The sequence below is a fragment of the Atractosteus spatula genome, chromosome 28 (assembly GCF_055471065.1).
Source record: "Atractosteus spatula isolate fAtrSpa1 chromosome 28, fAtrSpa1.hap1, whole genome shotgun sequence".
Lineage (NCBI taxonomy): Eukaryota > Metazoa > Chordata > Actinopteri > Semionotiformes > Lepisosteidae > Atractosteus > Atractosteus spatula.
In genome coordinates this window covers 3,780,633-3,803,971 of record NC_142733.1, presented here as the reverse complement: position 1 = coordinate 3,803,971, position 23,339 = coordinate 3,780,633, and the positions used below count along the sequence as shown (strand labels likewise).

General features: G+C 50.6%; 1 protein-coding gene across 1 annotated transcript in view; it reads left to right on the top strand.

Annotated features, from left to right (window-relative positions):
- The first annotated feature begins 4,713 nt into the window (after nt 1–4,713).
- Nucleotides 4,714–23,339, top strand: part of rgmd (RGM domain family, member D) — a 28,496-nt gene continuing 9,870 nt past the window's right edge. Inside the window, exons 1-3 of the mRNA XM_088907769.1 lie at nt 4,714–4,789; nt 15,343–15,383; nt 20,863–21,008. Coding sequence (XP_088763895.1) covers nt 15,355–15,383; nt 20,863–21,008 — 175 coding nt within the window. The 5' untranslated portion in view covers nt 4,714–4,789; nt 15,343–15,354. The remainder of the gene's footprint in view (nt 4,790–15,342; nt 15,384–20,862; nt 21,009–23,339) is intronic.

The following is a 23,339-nucleotide window of genomic DNA, read 5'->3' as shown; positions in this document are numbered from 1 at the left end:
CCCTCCAGGACCAGGACTGGACACCCTGCAGACACACTGACCCCTCCAGGACCAGGACTGGACACCCTGCAGACACACTGACCCTCCAGGACCAGGACTGGACACCCTGCAGACACACTGACCCCTCCAGGACCAGGACTGGACACCCTGCAGACACACTGACCCCTCCAGGACCAGGACTGGACACCCTGCAGACACACTGACCCCTCCAGGACCAGGACTGGACACCCTGCAGACACACTGACCCTCCAGGACCAGGACTGGACACCCTGCAGACACACTGACCCCTCCAGGACCAGGACTGGACACCCTGCAGACACACTGACCCCTCCAGGACCAGGACTGGACACCCTGAAGACACACTGACCCCTCCAGGACCAGGACTGGACACCCTGCAGACACACTGATGTCCAGGACCAGGACTGGACACCCTGTAGATACACTGACCTCTAGGACCAGGACTGGACACCGTGCAGACACACTGATCCCTCCAGGACCAGGACTGGACACCCTGCAGACACACTGACCCCTCCAGGACCAGGACTGGACACCCTGCAGACACACTGACCTTCCAGGACCACGACTGGACACCCTGCAGACACACTGACCTTCCAGGACCACGACTGGACACCCTGTAGACACACTGACCCCTCCAGGACCAAGACTGGACACCCTGCAGACCCTCCAGGACCAGGACTGGACACCCTACAGACACACCCTCCAGGACCAGGACTGGACACCCTGCAGACACACTGACCTTCCAGGACCAGGACTGGACACCCTGCAGACACACTGACCCCTCAAGGACCAGGACTGGACACCGTGCAGACACACTGACCCCTCCAGGACCTGGACTGGACACTCTGCAGTCACACTGACTTTTAGGACCAGGACTGGACACCATGCAAACACACTGACCTCTAGGACCAGGACTGGACACCCTGCAGACACACTGACCTTCCAGGACCAGGACTGGACACCCTGCAGACACATTGGCCTTCCAGGACCAGGACTGGACACCCTGCAGACACACTGACCCCTCCAGGACCAGGACTGGACACCCTGCGGACACACTGACCCCTCCAGAACCAGGACTGGACACCCTGCAGACACATCAGAACCAGGACTTAACATTTTCACTTGTCATGTGAGGAAGGCTTTTCATTACTTATCCGCTGCATCTGTAAGCATAGTCATCCCTTCAAAGGTTGCAGATTGAATTGTAAAAAGACTGGTCAAGCTTCTGCAAAGCTGACTTGGCAGGACGTAAGGAGGGGAAGCCAGTGCACAAAAACTGTTGATGTTGATGTTGTGTACTGAGGCCTGAGACTTTACCATCATCTTCATTTTCTTTTTCTCTGCAGAAGTAACGGCCACTCCTTATATGCGGTAGATACACCTTGTGAGAACTTCAAAAACTCATGTTCAAAAGCAAAGAAATCACTGCTTTTGCACTGTTGTCAAAGGGGGTTCCGGAGCCTTCGCTCTGCATGACCTGGGCCCTGCTGATTGTGCATGTGCTTCTCAGAATTGCTTGGGAGACTCAGTGCAAGTGAATGGGCACCGGAGAAAGGCCACAGAAACCCACCAAGTGAATTCTGCCGTGACACACCGAGCACAAAACGGAGGAGACACAAACACACCAGTGTCCAGTGTGGCTTGGTCTTGCACGCTGCGGACGGCCTGCTCTTCACACCACGGGGTGTGGGGGTGCTCATTTTAATATGGCCGGGGCCCTGCATCCAATACGTGTACGGAAAATAAATACAGCTCCCTAAATCCGATCTGAATCCTCTCTAAATATCTCCTGGACCCAGTCCATAAGACTCTGGATCCGGCCGTTCCACATGCCAGTGGGGCCCCCATTATCCCAGACAGAGGAGCCTTTGTCCGGGGAGGGGGGACAGAGCAGGATCATTCCGAGTGGGATTCAGCACCTGCTGTTGGCAGGGAGGCTGGCAGCAGCTGCGGGGAAGCAGCAGAGGGGACATGTGATGCCTCCGAGACTGGCAGGGCTGCCTCCCTCTTTTAACCCTCTCCGCGATGCCGCAGTGTCGCCTCCCGGCTTTGCCCCGGCGCGTATCTCCCGGGAAAGAGATTTGGAAAAAACTCCGAAGCCGCAAGGCAGGAGATTACGGGCTCCTTGGGGGCTGTGCATCTGATGAAAACTCAAATCCAGTGGTGCCTCTGAGCTGCGGCCCTGCCTTGGAAAATAAGCCACATGGTTCCCAGCTCGAGCACGCTTATCGGGGGGAAAGAGCTTTATGAGTTCCGAGGCCGTTACAGGGATCCAGGCACCCAAACCGCCGGCACAAATCCCAGCAGATCAACCTGAACACCACTCCGGCTTCAGCTGAGATCTGTGCTCTGTCTGCTCTGACGCTGACCTATTTCCCAAATCGTGCAAACCTCCCAGCTCCCCTTTTCATGCAACGTGTGCTGCTTTCCTGATCTGAAAATAATCAATATTTTGGATCCAGGCCTTTTAGGATTATTCATTTGCAAGGCCAAAAACCACTGTAGTGTTCAGTGCCTACTATGTATCAATCTATTAAATTCTTTAGCACAATGGCATGCTGGGTTTGCACATATTGTGCTTTTTAGCAGGGCCCCAAGTGCAATGTGTAATCGATCTCCCTTTTAAGATCCAAACTGGTGCAGAATATTATTTTTCTAAGCCAGTATTCTGCAATATGTATTTCTGGTTATGTTCCAGCGCACTGTATTATCCTTTTAACTGTAGCAAGTCCTGGAACACCGCTATGCCTGGAGAAACGTGTGCCAGAGAGATATTAAAGGCTGCCCGAGTGTGAGGCAGCAAGGAAAGAGCATTGTCCACACAAGAGCACACAGACAGAGCAGAGCATTGGGAAGGCAGAGGAAGACAAGCTGAGGAGATGGACTGGAGCATCTCTGGCTGCCTGCTGCAGTGTCAGTAGCCAGAAGCTCTGTCACCCTGCAGCTCCCAGCTGGCCGCCCACTGGAGCCCAGCAGGTGTGAGCCTGGTCAGTACCTGGATGGGAGACTCCTGGGAAAAACTATGGTTACAGCTGGAAGAGGTGTTGGTGGGACCAGTAGGGGGCGCTCTCCCTGCAGTCTGTGTGGGTCCTAATGCCCCAGTATAGTGACGGGAACACTGGACTGTAAAAAGGTGCCGCCGTTCGGATGAGACATAAAACTGAGGTCCTGACTCTCTGTGGTCATTAAAAATCCCAGGGTGTTTCTTGAAAAGAGTAGGGGTGTAACCCCGGTGTCCTGGCCAAATTTCCCCCTGGCCTTTACCAGTCATGGCCTCCTAATAATCCCCATCTCTGAACTGGCTTCATCCCTCTGCTCTCCTCCCCACTGAGAGCTGCTGTGTGGGGAGCGGACTGGCGCTCTCTGGCCTATTATTATCAGTGGTAGTAGTAGTATTAATGTGCTGGTTTTCCTGCTGTTAGAGCTGGAGAGATAGGAGCACAGGCTTATAGCCTCATGTCTTCTACAGGCCCCATAAATCAGACACTTAGTTTTTCCTGTTGTCCTGATGCAACCCAAGGCTGCTGGCAGGCCCACCCCTCTGTCCTAGCCCACACTGAATTTCCTGTTTGGGATAGCGGGTGATACTTCCAGAATTTCAATTCCACTCGGTATTCTTTAGGGGAATCTGGGGCATGATCGATCTTGTCTGAGCGCAGCGCCCAGGTTTTTTTTTTTTTTCCAGACGCCGGGTCGTAAAGTCGTTGTTCCAATCCACAGCACGAAAAAAAAACAAATCTGGTCTGACTGCTGACATTTTGGCATAAGCTTGGCAGCCAGCTTGCTCAAGTGCAGTAATCTTCTAGTCCACAGAGTGGGACAGCATTGCAAAGTCACCATTCTACCTCCGCTTTGTTCCACAGGCAGAAATAAAATTTCAAAATGGGCTAAATATGTTTATCTTAAGATATACCTCAGCCAGTTCTCTGTTTGTATTAATTACCAACAAAAGCTTATAAACTGGTAGCAGACAACTTCACAGCCTACTAGTGCATTTATGAATGGCTCAGGCCTGATAAAGGCGTGGAGGCCTGATAAAGACTGTGGGCTCATGAACAGGAGGCTCTAATCCCAAGTGGGGACACTGCTGTTGTACCCCCACAGTAAGACTCAGATTGCTCTGGTATACAGCTGTATAACTGGACACAAATGTAAGTTGCTTTGGATGAAAGTGTCGGTAAAAACAGAGGCCTGCAGCCTGCCGATGTCAGGCCTGGAGCAACATTCATGAAACCCCCCCTGGGGTGCTCAGTTCCTGGGGGGGGGGGGGGGGCTGAGCATGCTACCCTGTCCTGTGCAGTGTTTGTGCATGAGCAGGCGTCTCTGTGCTTGCAAAGAAAGAGGGAAACTTAATACAGTGGTGTGGAGTGTAAAAATGATTCGAGGCTCCATTCATCTGCACACACACACACACTCACACTCACGAAACTGAATGGTGCAGCTTTGCGTGCCGGCCTTTGTCAATGGCCTTCAGAGAATATGGGATACCAGCCAAAGGCGACACATGCTGTGGGGCTTCCATTTTTTTTTTTGGTAAGTGCCCTGCCTGGTGCCCAGGCATCGGGGGGGAGCAGGGTGAGCTGCAGCCCCTCTAATCAAAGTGCCGAATCTTTAAAAAGACAACTGCTGTCATGTGCTTTAATTCACAGCTATCTGTCCACATATAGCCGCGCCGCACTGGGCTGCATCAGAGGCGCCCAGAGAGCAGGGGATCTGCCTGCCTGTGCTTCCCTCTGCTGTGTGCTGCCCCTTCGCCCAGCTCCGCTCCCAGGTAAGTCCGGCTCTGCTTCTCCTTTAGATCCGGGCGTCCGTGCTTCTGCCTCAAGTCCAGGTGCACAGACTGGCAGTATCCCAGGATCCTTGCCTCCATGCATGAGAGCAGGGGCACTATTCTGTGGGAAGCGTGCCGTGCTCCTGACTGATGGGACAGTCAGGGACATTGTTTGGCTGCTCCAGATGGTCCCGTCTGTTTGCAAAGTCAAACTGTGTGTTGAGTCTCTAGCCCCGGTGTTGCTGTGGCCCAATGCCATCTGTGGATTTCCTTTTGCTGTGTGCAGAAGCGGCCACTTTCTCTACCTTCTGCCCTCTTGATGAGCTTCTCTCCCGTCTCTAATCAACCCTGGGAGAGCAGGGAACAGCAGAGGGGAGCAGGGGGAATGTAGGCACTATAACTGTAGACCCCCCACCCCCCCTTCGGTAGAGACAGCCCTGGGGTCGTTTTTTTAGGAGAGAACCTGTTGCTCTTGTGCCACCTGAAACGTGGAGAGTTGGCTGGTTCACCTTCCTGTGCACTTGCAGGGCTTTGCGAAATGAACAGAAAAAAGTGGTTTATGAAAGAGGGTATGCATGCTTTTTAATATCGTCTGATCTCCCCCCCCCCCTGCTGTTCCTGCAATGCAGATCACCGTAAAGCAATTGTGAATAGTATGGAGGTTTAGACCCGTGCCTGATGAAGTCTTGTTCAATACATCAGTGGGAAAAACCTTACAGAATGGGATGCATTACGCTAATTTATACAGTGGAGAACATTGAGTTGAGGGCCTTGGTAAATGACTGTGCTTGTAGCTGGCAGCTGTTGTGTGCACGGTCCCAGTCTCCCAGCCCTGTCCAGCAAAGCTAGATCTCAAAGCAGCCTGACTCTTGAGTCCCATTCAGTGACTTTAACTGTAGCTCACTCAACCCACGATATTACCAGACTCAGCAAACCCTCTTAAAAACAGATGGTTTTGAAGAGTAATATGTTAAAATGGGGTATTTTCAATATGAGTAAAATTAAATTATTACGTAAAATGGAACAATAATATTTGTTTTTTGAAGATTTTATCTGGTTAGTTTTATTTACATGTATAACTTTCACAGGTCACCTCCAAAATCAGATAGAGAAGAGCTGTTTTTTAAAGACAGTATGCCTTTTATGCCCAGCGATCACTGAATAAACTAAAATCCAGTGAGCAAGCTGGGTGCTGTTTCAAGTGTTGACTGAATGCGTCTCTGGCTGCGTGTGTATTTTGAAACGTGTAACTCTCCCTGGGCAGCTTTTGAAACGTTTTTGTTCAAGAGCGAACAAATTGCTCAGAATTTCCAGAACAAAAATCTGGCAAAGGCTCAGAACTGGTGAAAAGACAACCGGCGCAATTTTTTTTTTTCCCAACATTTTAACGTGCAGTGTTTTTGAGCTCAGCTGTGTTGCAGTGGGCTTCGGTGTGGAGCAGAGGTCAGGGTTCGAGAGCTGTAACTGGAAGGTTGTGGGTTCGAGTCTCAGGCTGTTGTTCCCTTAAACAAGGTGATTCATCATATAAATGTGTGCAAATGTAAATCACTTTGAATAAAAGCATCATACAGATATGTATAATAAGCTTAACAATACTTTATTTAGAGACCAGAAGATGGGAGAAATGTTTACCATTATAACAAAATGGTTTGAGTTATGCTGTAAAAAACATATGCAATTCGGAGAAGTGTCTGAACACAAACAGTGAAAAGGACTTGGCCAAAATAATGTGTTTTTCTTCTTTAGTATTAATACCTTTTCTAAACCTCTGCCTTTGCTCAGTCGTCTGCCAGCTGTAGACAGGTCACAGATAAGCCAGATTGCATTTCCCCGAAACATCCTGATTTGGAGTAAAACTGAAAAATGCTTCTTAAAAGTCAAGGGGAGTGTAATCCTGTGGGCCAATGTCAGCAGATTCTGCAAATCTTTTCGGCAGATGTGGGCGTTTTGACTTACTGTCCATTTCTGTGAATCACCAAGTATTTGAAACATCTGAGAAACACCGAGAACTTCGAAAGACTGTAGGAAGAAGGGGGGCTCAGGTCTCGTGGGCTGAACCATGATGAAGCCAGATGTTTCACAGCAGCAACTTGCAAAATGCAGCCCATCCACCAGCTTGCTTAATTAGATGGAAAATTAGAGATAGTGAGTAACAAGTGAGTATAGCAATGCATAGGATTTTAACGGGTAAGGTGCCATATCTCTGGGCACTGGTTATGGATGTGAAGATATCTTGAATTTGTATTTTTCTCTTGTACAGAATACATTTTATAATAAACTTCAGAAACAATTATTCAGTCTTGGAGCCTTTAAGGTGTCCAGATGTAAACTGGGGAGCATCGAGACCCCTGAGTCTAAATGCAGGCTGGACAGAATCCTTGGACAAGTAGTTTGGCTTTGAAGTCCTTAGTTGTGTCCCACAACATAAAACCTAAATCCAGGGGCTGTATCTGAAACTGCTGTGTTGTAAGGGGATTTCTGCTTCATTTTGATATGATCAGATGGAAGAAAATTGTAACTGAGTAAGTGATGAATTTCCTATTTTTCTACTCTGCTTCACAAAAAGATGTTTATGTCAAGTTGCACTCCAAACCGCCGCAGTAAAAGTGAGAATGATATTCACAAGTGAAGAAAAACAGCCCTCAACAAATGCTGTTTGGAGGTTTTGCTAATGTACTGTATGTAAGGGTTAAAAAGCTGTGTATGACCCAGCCGAGTGAAATGAATGAGTTGCTTTTGTGCTTGGATCCTGTGCTAATTGCAGTGAGTCACGTCTCCCTCAGTCAGTGGTACAGTTCCTGCAGACCTGGTTTGGGGTTTTCTATCCCCAAAGGAAACCAGATCAGTGTATGATGGGTCAACCTGGCAAGATCCACTGTGTCTGCGTGCATAAGCTTGTGTGTGTGTATGTGTGTGTCTGTGTGAGTGCACGATTGTGTGTCTCTTTGTGCATGAGATCATGTGTGTGCGTTAGAGCGTTTGTGTCTGTGCTTGTGCATGATTGTGTGAGTGTGTGCATAAGCCTGTGTGTGTATGTGTCTGTGTGCAGGCATGATTCTGTGTTAATGTGTGTGTCTGTGTTTGTGCATGATTGTGTGAGTGTCTGTGCATGAGCCTGGCTGTTTGCATGAGCTCGTGTGTGTCTGTGTGCGTGAGTGTGTACAAATGTGTGTGCATCAGCATGTGTGTGTCTCTGTATATCAATGTGTGTGTAGATGAGCACGTATGTACATGTGTATCAGTATGAGTGTGTGTCTGTGTGTATCAGTATGAGGACATGTCTGTGTGTACCAGTATGAGGATGTGTCTGTGTGTACCAGTATGAGGATGTGTCTGTGTGTATCAGTATGAGTGTGTGTCTGTGTGTACCAGTATGAGGATGTGTCTGTGTGTTTCGTGTGTATCAGTATCACTCAAGTCCTGCTGGCTGCAGGCCAAAGCTGGGCAGGATCTTGTCAAGAGAACATGCTTCTGCCCAACAGGCACAAGCAATAGCACATTATTCTGCGCGATTAGACACGGCACCAGCTGCCTATCACCGGGGAAGAGCTGTGTCTGTTCTGAGTCCCAGTGCTGTAAAGGCAGTTCACCTGCTGAGACAGACAATTTAACAATCCTTGGACCGCGGAATATCTCACGGGATCACGGGAGCAAGTCACAGGATTTAGAAAACGAAACAAGATGCCTCTTGCATTGGGTGTAGGGGTGTCACGATGGGGGTCCGGCCAGTTTGGAGGGGTAGAACTTTCCATTCTGTGGCTCAGATGTGGGATTGTGCACCCCGTTTTGTCTGAATGTGGTTCGCTGGGCTTTCCTGTACAGTTGGGCAGATGTGAAATGGTCCTGTGAATTCGTTTGCAGTGACCAAATTAGACTCAGACTCTTTTAGCCTGTCAGTGTTGGAAATTGCTTTGTGCCCAGGGATGCATCTGATCGCTCTTCTCTGGACTGATTCCTGAGCAATGTGGTGACCAAATAAACCCTCAGTGGGATACTACTAGTCCTTTGTACAATTTTAACAGCACATACCTGGATTTAACAACCTGTGTTTTAACTGCAGAGTCATTCTGCATGCTATTTTTATTGTGTTCTCCACAATGATGAAAAATGCTGCTCCCGATCCATCGCAGGTACATGTAGGAGCAGAGTGACAGATTGTGGTTTGTGCTGGTCTGAGCACATGTGAGATAACACTGGTGTCATGGCCTCTGGGAAGGTCAGACTGTACTGCCCTTTTAAGAACTTCTCCCTGTGGCCAAAAGGCTTTTGTATTAACACTTTTGAAAAGAGGAATCTGAAACGGCTTTGGCCTGGCATTAAGTCGGCAGGTGTGACTAACGTTTTCGAGTGTCGGTCCTCTCTCTTTCATTTCTTTGGGCACTGGGGCAGAGAAATCATCAGCCTCAAAGCTCAGCAGCCTGTGTGCAGCTCAGGCCTGACCTCTCCTCCTCCAGCTCCACACACAGCCCTCCGTAGCTCCGGCAGTAAATACTGAGAGATGCCAAGCTCATAAAAGTTCAAATGCACTCTAGGTGTCCCTGCCATTATCTCTTTTAGTGGCTAATGAAGACTTTTCAGATGCTTGTCTCTGATCTGGCTGGGAGGCAGTGCATTAACTCTCAGGAGTCATTATGCAGCAATTTGTTGACTGTCTCTCTTACTGCCTAAGCCCCAGGGCAGGGGGTGGGGTCATGTGGAAGAGTTTACAGGCCTGGCCAATCAGCACTGTGGATGAAGCAGTGTGGGGCGGAGTCAGAATCAAGAGGGGCGGGGAACTGCATGCACATGGAGAAAAAAACAGGCAGGACTTTCTGTGCCCGCTACCCAGTGTTCAGTCAGAAACTGACACTGTTTTATTCTAATTGTCAGCAATTCCATTGTAATTTACTGGGCTGTGTTACTTGATGCCGGCAAAACTGATTGACAATTATTTTTATAATAATATAATATATAATTTGAAAATTTTCATTATAATTTCTTCTTGGCGGAAATCCAAACATCGATGCAAAGATTAAACAGCTTTAGCTCAGTAACGAGAAGAAAGTAAAGAAGATGAACATCACTGCAACTAAAAAGCCCTTAGTATGTACACATCCAAAGCTTTTCTGTTGAAACTGAAGGTAGCTTACTTTAAAAGTCTGCTAAACCACTTTACTTTTTTATAGAACTGCAAGTAAGAGAGCAGGGTCTGGTATTTTAATTGCAGCACAATGCTCAGGGACTGTGAAGGACGAAGCAAGCTGGAGGGGAGATTACATGGGTGTTATTCTGGCAGAGAGTTCCTGTGTTTCTGGAGAAAGGGGGCCATTATTTGAAGGAATTTCCCATAACTCCCCTTGGCTGATCTCTCAGGGCTCGTAAGAGAGGGACCTGTGCAGGTGTGTGAGAGCTCAGCGCCTTCTCCGCCTCTCTCTCGCTCTCTGACTCGCTCTCTGTTTCTCCCAAGACCCCCGGTCGCTGTTTCCTTCCAGCTTGTCATTTGTTTTTGTTTTTTCCTTTATTCTGTTTTTTTTTTCTCTGGAAAGCTGCTGTCAGGGGGTGATCTGGAAGACAGTGGCGGCTTTGGCCAGGGCTTCTATCTGGAACATGGCCAGCAGCCATCTCACCCTGCAGCTCCCAGCTGGCAGCCCCACTGGAGCCCAGCAGGTGTGAGCCTGGCCAGTACCTGGATGGGAGACTCCTGGGAGACTCCTAAGGTTGCTGCTGGAAGAGGTGTGAGTGAGACCAGTAGGGGGCGCTCTCCCTGCAGTCTGTGTGGGTCCTAATGCCCCAGTATAGTGACGGGGACACTGTACTGTAAAAAGATGCCGTCCTTCGGATGAGACGTAAAACTGAGGTCCTGACTCTCTGAGTCAGAGTAGGGGTGTAACCCTGGTGTCCTGGCCAAATTTCCCCCTGGCCCTTACCAGTCATGGCCTCCTAATAATCCCCATCTCTGAACTGGCTTCATCACTCTGCTCTCCTCCCCACTGAGAGCTGGTGTGTGGGGAGCAGACTGGCGCATCATCCAGGCGGGGCTGCACATGGGTGGTGGTGGAGGGGATCCCCATGACCTGTACAGCACTTTGAGTGGAGTGTCCAGAACAGTGCTATATAAGTGTGAGGAATTATTAACTAGCATGCAGGGCTTCACTCAGGGATGATGGGATACTTGACCGGCTGCCCTGGAAGGTACTGTGCTGGCCTCTGCCGGAGCAGGATCTTGAGAGGAACGGTGGCTCCTGGGCTCCTGCACTAGACAGTAGCAGATAACCTCGTCCTGACAGGAGGCACACCGCTTAAATAGGTAGAGTCTTGGACAGAGGTGATTACGCGGTGACCTGACGCAAGTCTTCAGAAACCTCCCAGGCCTTCGAGGAATTCTGCAGATTGAACAGGGAAAGGCAAACCAGAGGGCACAGGCCGAAGCTGCACCTACAGCTGAGAACTGGAGGCGCTGCTTCACATGCAGCCCCGCGGGAGTGCGTGTCCGAGCCCTAGTGCAGAAACTGCTGCTCTGAAGGCTCCTTCCTCCTGAAACCTGCACCAATCGGAGACTAACTACCAAACGGGCTCGGTCTGGCCAACCCTGACCTTCAGAGGTGACGAACTGAGGGTAACTGCGCTGTTTACATAGCTGGAGACTCAGGTGTCAGAGCCCCTGTATGCGAGACAAATGGATTCTCTGGTATTGCTTGTTCAGCTGTACAGATGGCTTGATGACCCGTTCATGGTTTGTTCATGGAGCACTTGCCCGCCCTGGTCAGCTTTGTGTTCAAGTCATCGAACTCTTTCCAGGTTCGCAGGGCCTGTGGGTCCGTCTGTCGCCGGACGTATTGAGAGCCTGGCTGAAGGGCCTGAAACAAGCTCTTTGTCCGTCCCTTTGGCACGGCGCCTTTCTCACACTGCAAAGGGATCGGCTTAATCGCGTCCACCACATTCCTCCCACCTCATTCCCACTGGGAGCTCTGAAGCCGCTGCCTCACCTGGGCCCAGGTGCGTAACGACAGGGTCAAGGGTCAAGCCCACTCACCTGTTTCAAGCCTGCCAGGCACGGTAAGAGGATTATAAGCACCCCCCCCACCCCCCACCCCCCTGCATCCTCCTTCCCTCCCTCTGATACTCTACCTCTCCTTTCACCAGCAGGAAAGGCCTCCTGACCCCCAGCTTGGGTTACCTGCCTGTTGGAGCTCCTTTCAAAAGCACTGGGCTCTCAAAACAGTGTCAACAGCATTTGTTTGAGAGAGAGAGAGACACGGGTAGGGGTGTCTGCGCAGGGAGGCTGTGAGGGCAATCTCTTTCTGCTGCATTCTTGTTCGGGAAGGAGCTGGGCATGTCTCTCCTCTGTTGGCGGCGAGTCAGCACTGACAGTGAGCTGTCTTTACCTGTCTGCTCGACTTCATTTAGAAGGCACGAAGCTATGTGCTGTAAAAATATAATGAGATCTCAGTGTAGGGAGAGAATCTCTCCATGATAATAATAAAAAGAAGGAAAAGGACAATTTCTATGCTGGAAATAATTGTTGCTAATAACTGCTAGAAAAAAAAAACAGAACTGCACACATGTATTTTAATACCCTAATGTTTGAACAGAAAGGATGGGATCACTTTTAATGTTGTGAAGCACTTAACACAGCTGGGGCAGATATTTCTCTTCTGCCCTCCCGGATCAGACTCATGTGGTTGATACCCACAGACAGGGTGTCATGTCCTCCCCCAGTGCTTTTTAGACACACACACCAATGCACAGCCCCCGCATGGACTCGCGTGCAGAGTTGGGGGGGGGGGATTGGCAGCGGTGAGTCCCCCTGCTTTCTGAAAGCCGCCCGGCCACAGCCTGCACGATCCTACCCAGAACTCCCAGCTCCCCCTGCAGCTCCTCTGCGGTCAGGCTGCGCGGCCCGGAGAGTCGCCGGGCTACCTGTCTCTCTCCACGAGGCTGCTGGGTGTCTTTCCTTGGTCTGTCGGCCATCTTGTCTGGCACTCTGATGAAGAGGGACACTTGACCCTGCTTGAACATCTGCCTGGAAAATGGTCTGAAACTCCTTATGTCGCCTTTTATGTGTAAGCACATACTGCAGTTTCCAAAGGATGGTACAAAAAACAGATTCGCAAAACCTACTGGTTTTTACCGAGATAAATTAAAACCCTATGTACTCAAGAGCCTTTGGTAACGTATTCATTCAGGGTTTTTGATTCTGCTGTGTTAATAAGAGGCCAAGAGCTTTCTCCTTGTTGAGATTCTTGTTGAGGATTTTACTTGTTGAAGATGTGTGATGATTCAGTTACCACTGCATTTTTTAGACATTGAATCTTCCATTTGAGAAAGCACAGAAAGGAGAGAGTGTGAATTTGCACCGAAATGGAGGGATGTGAGCAGTGCCATCGTTCTCTCCGCAGTGAGCTGTGGACACTCTAAGGACTGGTGGGCAGAGTGGGGACAGGGCCCGCTCCCAGCGCGCGGGGTCTAATAGCACACAGCTCAGCTCACGGTGTCAGCGGCTTAATGAGGAACATGTGGAGCCGTCGGCAGCACAGCCAGCGGAAACACAACCCCGTCCCCTTTCCCTCTCCACCACCTCTCTCCCTCTCCCTCCCCTCCATGGCTCCCACTGTCCTGCTCTTTCCCCGATCCTCTCTTCCTAACTCTCCCTTTCTCCCTGATTCCCCTCCTGTCTCTTTTCCTGTTTCTCTCCCTGATTCTCTCTCTCTCTGATTCTCTTTCTTTCTCTCCCTGATTCTCTCACCTTCTCTCCCGACTCTCTCTCCCTCTCTCCCTGACTCTCTCTCCCTCTCTCCCTGATTCTCTTTCTCTCCCTGACTCTCTCTCCCTCTCTCCCTGATTCTCTTTCTCTCCCTGACTCTCTCTCCCTCTCTCCCTGATTCTCTTTCCCTCCCTGGCTGTCTGTCCCACGTCCCACTTGACAGCTGCGTTCTGTAACACTGTCTCCCTCTTAGTGCGGTTGTCACTTCATCTTTCTGTCCCATCTTCACGGTCTCCTGCCCCCCGCCTCCCTGGTCTTGTCGCACTGAGTGGAAAGAAGTGTTTTTGGTCCCTGTGAAAAAGAAGGAAGACGGATTGGTACTTCTGCCTCTTTGTATCTCTCCCTCTCACTCTCTCGCTGCCAGCTGGTCGACAAGCAGAAAGCCATTCATCTGTCAGAGGGATTTATCAGAGATCGAGTGCTTCGGGGCGCCCTCTCTCTCTCTCTCCAGCCCTGATTTACTCCAGTTCTCTCCCTGGCTCTCCTGCAGTTCTCCTTCCTCCTCTTTCTCTGCCCATCTCTCTCTCTCTCTCAATTCAATTCAATTCAAGGTGCTTTATTAGCATGACCGATGGGTACAATCAGTGTTGCCAAAGAAAATAGAAATAATAAACTTAACATGGAACAAAACATAAAAATAAACGTAAAATAAAATCCACAGACATATTACAGACACTTACAACAGAGACATATCATAAAATATTCACATATACTGTAAACATATTGAGCATTATTGGGAGACAGACTCACTGTTCCTCAGGCTGTGACAGGAGATCACATACTGGGCTGCCAGTTCAACTGAGTTCCCTCCTCCCTCTCCCAGTAGGATTGGGACCCGTTGTCCCTCTCTCTCAATACCTCTCCTTCAGACCCCCCCCAGTCTCACAAACAGGGCCCAGCCGTTCCTTCTCAGTACTCCAGCATTCCAGCCTGCCAGGAGGCAGGTGGTTCGTTTCCCCCCAGCTGACCTCATCCTGTATTGTACGAGAACAAGCGAGCTCGTGTCAGGAGAAGCGTCCGGCTTCAGATTTTTCTACCTGACGCACCCCAGCAATTTGCTGGGCCCTGGTGAGGGGGTCGCAGGAAGTGCACGGCGACCTGCTCTGGAACGGACAGGACGAAATGATTTTCTCTCCCTTCCGCAGTCGCGCACTCTCGCCCGAGTGCATAGTGTTCCCGTCCACCTGCAGACGTTGACCCTTTGCCGCGTCGCACCAGTGACCAGTGAAGTCCCGCATTCACAGCCCACAGGAAGCTGCGTCTGCGAGATGCATCAGTGCAGGGCCTGTCGGGAAGCACGCTGGGCTTTGGGGGTGCTATCCGGTTTCACTGCCTTGCATTGAAGCTTCTTAGCGGTACACCCCCGGGGTGCAGGGCGAGTTCTGAGGCCCAGATGCCGCGAGTCTGACTGGTCGTGTCACTATCCGTCTGTGTCCAGGGCTGCCCAATCAGCAGAGCGCCCCCTGGGGGCAGTGGTGGAGGGTGATTAATTAATAATCTTGGTCCTTCTTACTAATTTATTGAGGCTGGCACCTCTATCCCATTTGCAACTTCCATTTGCAGCCGTTAATTCCAGCAGGGAATTGCACTGGGGGCAATTCTGCAGGTCTTACAGAGCAGCAGCAGGTGACAGAGGCGTCACCCCTCCGGTTGTGAGCTCTTGCTGTCACACTGTCTCACATGGCAGCGTCTCTGCGAGGGGTGCCTCTACATGCGTCTGTGTGCCCTCAGTGGGCACAGGAGAGTGTTTTTAAAGAAAGGAGGGAAAAAAGCAACAATCTCACTTCTTTGTGTGTGTTTTTTTTTCCAGGAGACACATACCATGGATTCCCCAAAGTGGTTTACCAAAAGGTAGGTTTCTGTGGCCAGCTGGTACCCCAATGCCCCCCTCTGGCTCACTGTGAAATTGGAAACCTCCGGTGGTGTGACTTGCTGTGTGTGTCCTGACCTCCAGACACGATCCCTGCGGTCAGTTTACAATGCTAGACCATTTGGCCCGTCTCTGGTAGCAATCCAGTTCGGTCTATAGAAGCTGCAGGCAACATTCTGATTGTGTACTCTTACACAAAACCTGTGTCTGCCGGTAAATCTGACCAAAGAAAGCAAGAAATTTGAGCATCAAAATTCTGTTGAATTAAGAAAAATCCCTCACTACTTTCTTCAACATTTAAAAGTACCTTGGCACGGTGGTGCAGTGGTCAGCATTGCTGCTTTGCAGTGCTGGGGCCCTGGGTTCAATTCCAGACCTGGGGAGCTGTCTGTGTGGAGCTTGCATGTTCTCTCTGTGTTTCCGTGGGTTTCTTCTTTCTTGTGTCCTGTGATGGTACAGTATGAGTGTGCGTGTTTGCGTCCTGTGATTGATTAGTGCCCTGTCCTGGGTGTACCCTGTTGCTTGCTGGGATAGGCCCAAGCCCCTCGAAGACCCTGAACTGGAAGAAGCTGTTAGAAAGTGGATAGATGGATAAATCTACCTTTTGCTCCAAAATTGCCACAGGCGTAGTCTAGTGGCTGCTCAGGGGTTAACCGGGAGGCAGCTGGAGCGCTGTAACTGATCAGCGGTGCGGCACTCACAGGCCAGCGCACAGGGCTGAGGTTCCAGCCGGATTGTGCCGAGTTCAGTTCCCAATCCCCTCGTCCCGCTCCCCGGGCCAGGGCTCCATCTGAATCGGCCAATTGTGCGTCTGGAGGGAGCCGGGGGGGCCAGCTGATCCGATATCTGTCAGGGTTCAGGTTCACAGCAAGTTCAAGGAGCCATCAGCAAGACAAAGCAGCTCCGGCAGGGAAGAGTCATGGTGCACGACACACCATGTGTACTTCGTGTTAAAGACATGGACATTCAAACCGTCATCTCTCTGTGTGTCTATCTGTATATCCACGTGTGTGTCTGTCTATCTGTGTATCTAGATGTCTATGCATTTATTTGTGTCTGTGTATCTTGATGTGTGTCTGTCTATATGTGTATCTTGATGTGTGTCTGTCTATATGTGTACCTAGATGTGTGTCTGTCTATATGTGTACCTAGATGTGTGGCTTTCTGTGTATCTAGATGTCTGTGTATTTATTTGTGTCTGTCTGTGTATCTAGATGTGTGTCTGTCTGTCTGTGTATCTAGATTTCTGTGTATTTATTTGTGTCTATCTGTGTATCTAGATGTGTGTCTGTCTGTGTATCTAGATGTGTGTCTATCTGTGTACCTAGATGTGTCTGTCTGTGTATCTAGATGTGTGTCTATCTGTGTATCTAGATGTGTGTCTGTCTGTGTATCTAGATGTGAGTCTATCTGTGTACCTAGATGTGTCTGTCTGTGTATCTACATGTCTGTGTACTGTGTATTTATCTGCCTGTCTAGATCCACCTGTGTGTATCTGGATGTGTCCTGGCAGGGTTGGGTGTTAAATTCTCCTCTTCTACCAACAAGAGCTTTCTCCACGACCCACGATTCCCACAGCCAGGCTGTGCCGGTGTCATGTTTTCTCTGAAAGCAAACAGCCCTCTCCGGTTCTCGCAGGCGCCTCTGTTTTCGAGCAGCGTAAACGAGAAACGAGGCGAGTGGTGGAAAATTGGCCGCAGTCCCACCGAATTAAGACGCACAGGTTGCGATCTGAAAAAAAAAAACGTCTTGGAAAAGGAAAGAGGGGGGCAATTGTTAGAAGAAACCAAAACGCCTGGAGCTGTTTTTCTGGGTCTTTTTTCCATTTTCCGCCGCACTTCACAGGAGAATAAAGACACGCAGGCCAGCCCGCCTGCTTTTGCCCCCGAAGAAAGAATATTTTACCCCTGAAACATCACTCGTAAATCTGGAGAAATCAGAGGAGGGTAGCTGTTCAGACGGGTTCCATCCACTCCGCTACAGGATTTATGTCCATGACATCACGCTTCAACTCTAAACCTTTTCCTGTCCGGATTCCCTTCCCCCAGCCCCGGAGTCCTGAGGAACATTTTTTTCCCAGTGCTCTGCCAATGTTTTACAGCTGGGGAGCTGGAGGAAGCTGCGCTCCAGGCTACTCCCGTCTTTCTTAACTTAGAAACTCAGTCTGGAAGGTGGTGGGATTTTTTTTTTCCCCCCATTCCACTTGCATCCCAAGGTTTACACGCACCTCCGAAACATCGCCTGGGAATTTGAATTCGCCTTTCTTCTGGAACAGCGCGTCCTGCTCACTTACTGCTTGCTGTGCGTCTCTAATGGAGCACACTGACATCCGGAGCTTTGGAAAGATGCGGGGATGTCGCCCTCAACTCCGATCTGTTAATCCTAGAAAGTGCTCAGATCCTTTGTGTTGTCCACTGTGTCGTGTCTAGTGCACATGGCTACGCACAGGGGACCCCAAAGCCTGGCTGTACGTCTCCCACGTCAGCCTGCAGCACTGCCCGTTCTGAGCCGCATGTCTGCATGACATTTCCTCGCTCAGCGATATTTAGATCTAAAGGTCAACCAAATGGCATCCCTTCTCCCCTGTTATAGATCACACAAGGTTTCCATGACACGGTTGTTAGATCCCTTTAAGCGTGTCATGAGCCCTGGAAAATTGCATTCATACCTCCCTCATCTTCTCACATGGCGCAGCCTAGGAGTCTTGCTGTGTACACGCAGGGCTGAGCTCCCAGTTCACCTTGAGCTCAGCTTTCTCCCAAAGAGCCAGGGGCATTATGCTGTCGGAAGCACCTGGACGTAGCTTTAGGGCTGCCTGTAATGTGTCCCTGATCAACGCAGCATTTTAAAAATGTCCAGAATATCACCCAGTCAGCACAATACATTGCAGGTTTTTAAGAAGCTGGATGTATAAAACAACCAGAATGAAGTACATTCAGGGGTGATTCGCCTTTGGTAGTGACACCTGGTGCAAGACGTTTTTGAATACTGCAACTACAGATATGTTTTTCTCCTGCATGTAGATCTAGGTCATTCACATCAGTGTGCCCCAGATTCCCTTCTCCTGCTTTCCAGCTGAACTAAAACTCGGAGCTAGGAGTTGATAGCTGCTTGGCCTGTGTTAACAAGGTTTAGTCACCCAGCTGGTGAAACTGAGGTACCGATCTTGTGATGATGGAGCTCAGTCCAGCCGGTCTCCTCCTGGTTTCAGCTGAGGCTTACCCAATGCCAGTCTACATGACCGCTGGAGCTGTTAAGCACTCTGCTTGTTAAGGAACCCGTGTGTACGTTTGAAGAGGCCCTAGGGCATCTGGGACATACAGTAACTGGGGTTACATGACCTAAAGGACACTGTAATCCGTCAGTTGCTATATTTTTATAGTGTGTTTTTGACCCTGGGTTTCAAAAACATCTATAAAATGCCGTTCTCCTGTAGATTGAGGGAGGTGATTACAGGGCCAGGAGTTGCCAGCTGTGCAAAACAGAAATGGGTCTGCAGCTCCAGAATCTCGATTGAATCAGGTACCCCCCCTCAACTCACCCACACATGCACACACCTCCTCTGGGTGTTTATTGTGCATTTGCATGGTGGGGCCCTGCTGTGCGGAGAAAGTGCAGAATATAGCAGTGAAGTCCAACAACAACAAAAGTTCATTCCAGTTGCTAAAGCAAAAAGAAAGCTCAGTCTGGCTCATTCTGCACATCTGGAATGAACTGCAGCTGTGTTGCGTTGGGTGGCTCTTGTAACTATGAGAACTGTCTTCAAAACTGGACACGCGGGTTGTTCAGAGGGGCCCCTGTGGGACTCTTTCAGTGCTGTGGACACTGGCCTGGCTAAACAGGGTAATAAGTAACAGGGTAATTCTATAGGTTAGAACTTTTTCTAGAGCTGTAGAACAAGACAGCAGTCTAGAACATATAGACCAAAATTCGGACTGGCCCCTTGCAGCCCCACTGGAGCCCAGCAGGTGTGAGCCTGGTACTAGTACCTGGAGGGGAGACTCCTGGGAAAGCTGAGGTTGCTGCTGGAAGAGGGGCCAGTAGGGGGTGCTCACCCTGCAGTCAGTGTGGGTCCTAATGCCCCAGTACAGTGACGGGGACACTATACTGTAAAAAGGCGCCGTCCTTCAGATGAGACATAGAACTGAGGTCCTAACTCTCTGTGGTCATTAAAAATCCCAGGGCGTTTCTCGAAAAGAGTAGGGGTGTTACCCTGGTGTCCTGGCCAAATTTCCCCCTGGGCTTTACCAATCATGGCCTCCTAATAATCCCCATCTCTGAACTGGCTCCATCACTCTGCTCTCCTCCCCACTGAGAGCTGGTGTGTGGGGAGCGGACTGGCGCATCATCCAGGTGGGGGTACACACTGGTGGTGGTGGAGGGGATCCCCATTCCCTGTAAAACGCTTTGAGTGGAGTGCCCAGAAAAAGCACCACATACTAGTAAGGAATAATAAGTATTAACATCAGCTGAATCTAATATACTGTATTTTTGCCAGGTTTCAGTTTTTATTTATCTCAAGCTGAAACAAACAGGACTGTTCTTGGGTGAGCTCGGCAGGCAGCATCATGCATTCTGCATCAGTAGCGACTGGTGCAAGGCACACGCAGTGCTTCGTGGTGTTATTCTCTGCAATTAGAGTAATGGCGTCGACAAAATACTACTAGTTATGTAACTGGGAATTCGATGCTGAAAGGCAAAACGTTTTGTCAAATTCTAGGTTTAACTTGACGTTGTCGGCCGCAGAAATGTTTTTGGGTGCACGGTCCGTCTCTGAAGGGAGCGCTCATACACACACAGGCGGTCGCAGGGCAGTCTTATTAGTGCAGCGACTTGAGACCGCTGGGTCGAGGAGGTACGGTTTATTTCTCTAGCAGATGGGGAAGGGTAATTCAATGCCCTTGACAGAACCAAAGGGATTGTGTGCAGGCTGCCATTTGGTTTATTGCTCACCATAAATGCCTCGGGAGAAGACGGAGCGGGAGCAGCTGGGACATGTGCTCAGCTTTGCACACGGAGACTCGCGTCGGGCTCGGCACAGCCCTCAGATCTGCACCCGCGAATGTCCACATTTCAATACCATGAGTCGTCCAACAGCCTGCAGCCTCTTAAAGAAAGTAAACACTCCCTTCACACCGTTCCCGAAGTCCGAGGCCAGGTAGCGAAAAAAAGCTCTTGGCTGTATCCCCAGCTTTCTGAAGTAGGCTCGCGTTTCCCCGCCCCCTTCTCCCAGAGGCGGCTTTCTATTGGCTGTTGCGGAGATTGACACTCCGCCGTGGACACGATGTTTCGATGTCGGGGTGGAGGGGGGGGGGGAGAGGCTAGCGCTCATTGGTGGAGCTGGACCTGGGGCCCGGCCCCCTCCCCCGCCTGCGCCAGGCTGAGCTGGGGGCTAGCGCTGCGCCTTTTGAGTGACAGGACCAGCCAAAGCGATGCGAATTCATGTTTAATTTCCTGCAGCACCAGCCCAGCCGAGCAGTCGAGGGACTCCATCCGAACTGAATGGATTGGTATGGGGGAAGGCCGATTTCAAAACCTGGCTAAGCGACAGCTGTGGCACTCCATTTCGTTTGTGATGGTTCTGCTTTCTTTGTGGCCCCGAGCAGGTACGTGTCCAAGTTATGCGTGCATGAGAGAAAAAAAAAAAGAAAAAAGAACGACTAACTTGTCTTTTCCTTCACCTTTAAGAGGAGTTGTGCGAAACTTTACTGGGCACACCACGACCGGGCAGCTGTTAGCCCGTCGGTTTCTGTGTCGGTGGTATTCGCCCGTGGAAGCGCGCCTTTGCCGTTCTGTAACGCGTCTTTTTAAGGGTTTTATTCCGGGGAAAAAAAAAACGGGGAGTTATGGAGCAAAGATCTCCAGACGCCGCCATTTCGGGAATCTTGCGCTCGGCTAGCTGCGCTAATTAAAAATTACAGGGAAAGTCGTCTGCGCGAAAATAACGCGCAAAAGCGGTCGCTCCTGCTGAAGTTATACGTGGGGGCGAGGTGTGGAAACGGATTCGGCTTCGAACGCCGTGAAAATCTCATCAGTCGCGACGAGGACTAACGTCGTGTAGTTCGTTACAGCCGTGAGGCTGGGATAGTGGGATAATGCAAGACGCATAAAACAATACGGTTTGGTCATTAAATATGATGGTGTGTGTGTGTGTGTGGTGGGGGGGGGTGTTAAAGTTTAGAGGGAGGACGGTTGTTGGGTTTATTTGTCTAATTCTCGGCCGAGAGGAGAGAGAGAGAGAGGGAAGTAAAAAAAAAAATGCGTTTCTTTTCTCGCTCCGGGTATGGTGTCTCCGGGGGGAAGACTTTTCAACCTTTCCAAAAATCCTTCACAGCCCCTCTCTCTCTCTCTCTCTCCCCTCTTGCAGATGTGAGCGTCCGCTCCAAACAGTCCGGGCTTTGTTGTGGGCGCCTGTGCTCAGCGAGTATTTTGTAACCAATTACGAAGGAAGACACAGTGAGCGGAGGGGTGAGGGCAGAGGGGAGGGGAGGGGGGGCGGTAGGGTAGGCGAGAGACTTGTGCGTTTTCCGACTGAAAAAAAAAAAGTTTCTGAAACCCATTACCTCTCCAAGTCATCTTCTAGTACACCGGGGAAGTCGGGGTTTTTTTTTTATTAAGACAGGTGAGCCTATCCAGTCTTTCTCCGTGGGATTTATTTTGCTGGCGTGGCTCTGCGCCAGGTCTCCGGTGAGGGATGAGTGAGTTAACCCCCCCCCCCTGCACCCCAGTACGTGAGCGGAGGAGGGGGGGGGGGTGTTTTTCCCCATTCCGAAATTAAGATGCATGGGAGTTTACCCAGGAGGAAGAGTCTCCCACTGTTTTTGATTTGTTTTTAAATCGGAAAGCTTAAGCCGGAGAGGGTTTCGAGCGCAAACGCGGCGATACGCAGAGCGTCCTGCATCTCTCTGCAGATATCGGTGAGGGATTTTCGTCGACCCCTCTCCCCTCCAGAGAGGGTAGGGCTCCGCTCTGTCCGTTTCCAGCGGGTCAGCCAGCGTGCAGCCTGTAGGACACACTCCTGGAGCAGCCTGTCTCTGCGCGGCGTCGGAGCGCTGCTCTGTCAAGGCTGGAGAGATGTGGCGGCTTCGTAGCAGACCTGGCCCAGGAGTTGAGCAGCAACATAACTGACAGCCCCGGAGTGCCGTCCCTGCGCACAGGTCCGCGGAGTGACGGGTTTGTCGTCCCGGAGCAGAGCGACACGAAATGAGACGAGGAGGGGCGAGCTGAGCTCGGGGCCTTCAATCTGCTTTCCGGTCGCGGGCTGGCCTGAGGGGTCCGGGGGGTTTCTCTCCTTGGGGCTGCGGGTGCTGCGTTCAGGCGCCCTGTAATTAAGCGCCCCCCCCCCCAGCACGTATCTGATGATCCCGGGCCTCCCAGGAGAAGCCGCAAGCGTGTTCTTGACAGCGGGAGCGAGTGTTTAAACACGCCGGGGGGGGAGTCGGGCAGGTCCGCTTTCAAGTTGGGCTCGCTTTCGTTCTTCCCCCGATGCCCTGGAGAACGACTTCAGGTTTCGTGTTTAAGGCGTCTTTTTTACGTCTCTCTCTCTCTCGCACCAAATAAAAATAGACGCTACCAGGTGGCTTGAAGTAAAGGGCGTGAGGCATGGGCTGGCATTGATGCACACTAGAACGACATCACGCGTGGGGATGGGTGAAGAATTGAAGATCTGTATTAAAAAAAAAACTTCTGAAAGTTGCCCGAGGGAAGAGGTGTCTAGCTGAAAATGCCGGAGGATGTTCTTAGAAATCGTGGGTGCCTGCACACAGTGAGAGGGAGGGACACTGGGGACAGAAGGAATTGGTGGGCTCAGGATTTTGGGATGGGCAGGATAACACCCTTGGTGAGACGTACTTTTGGTGGTGGGGGGGTGGTAACTTAGCGGAGCAGCCAGTCCTGACCTTTCACCCAGCACAGTGAGGGGGATAGGCTGTAAGGCC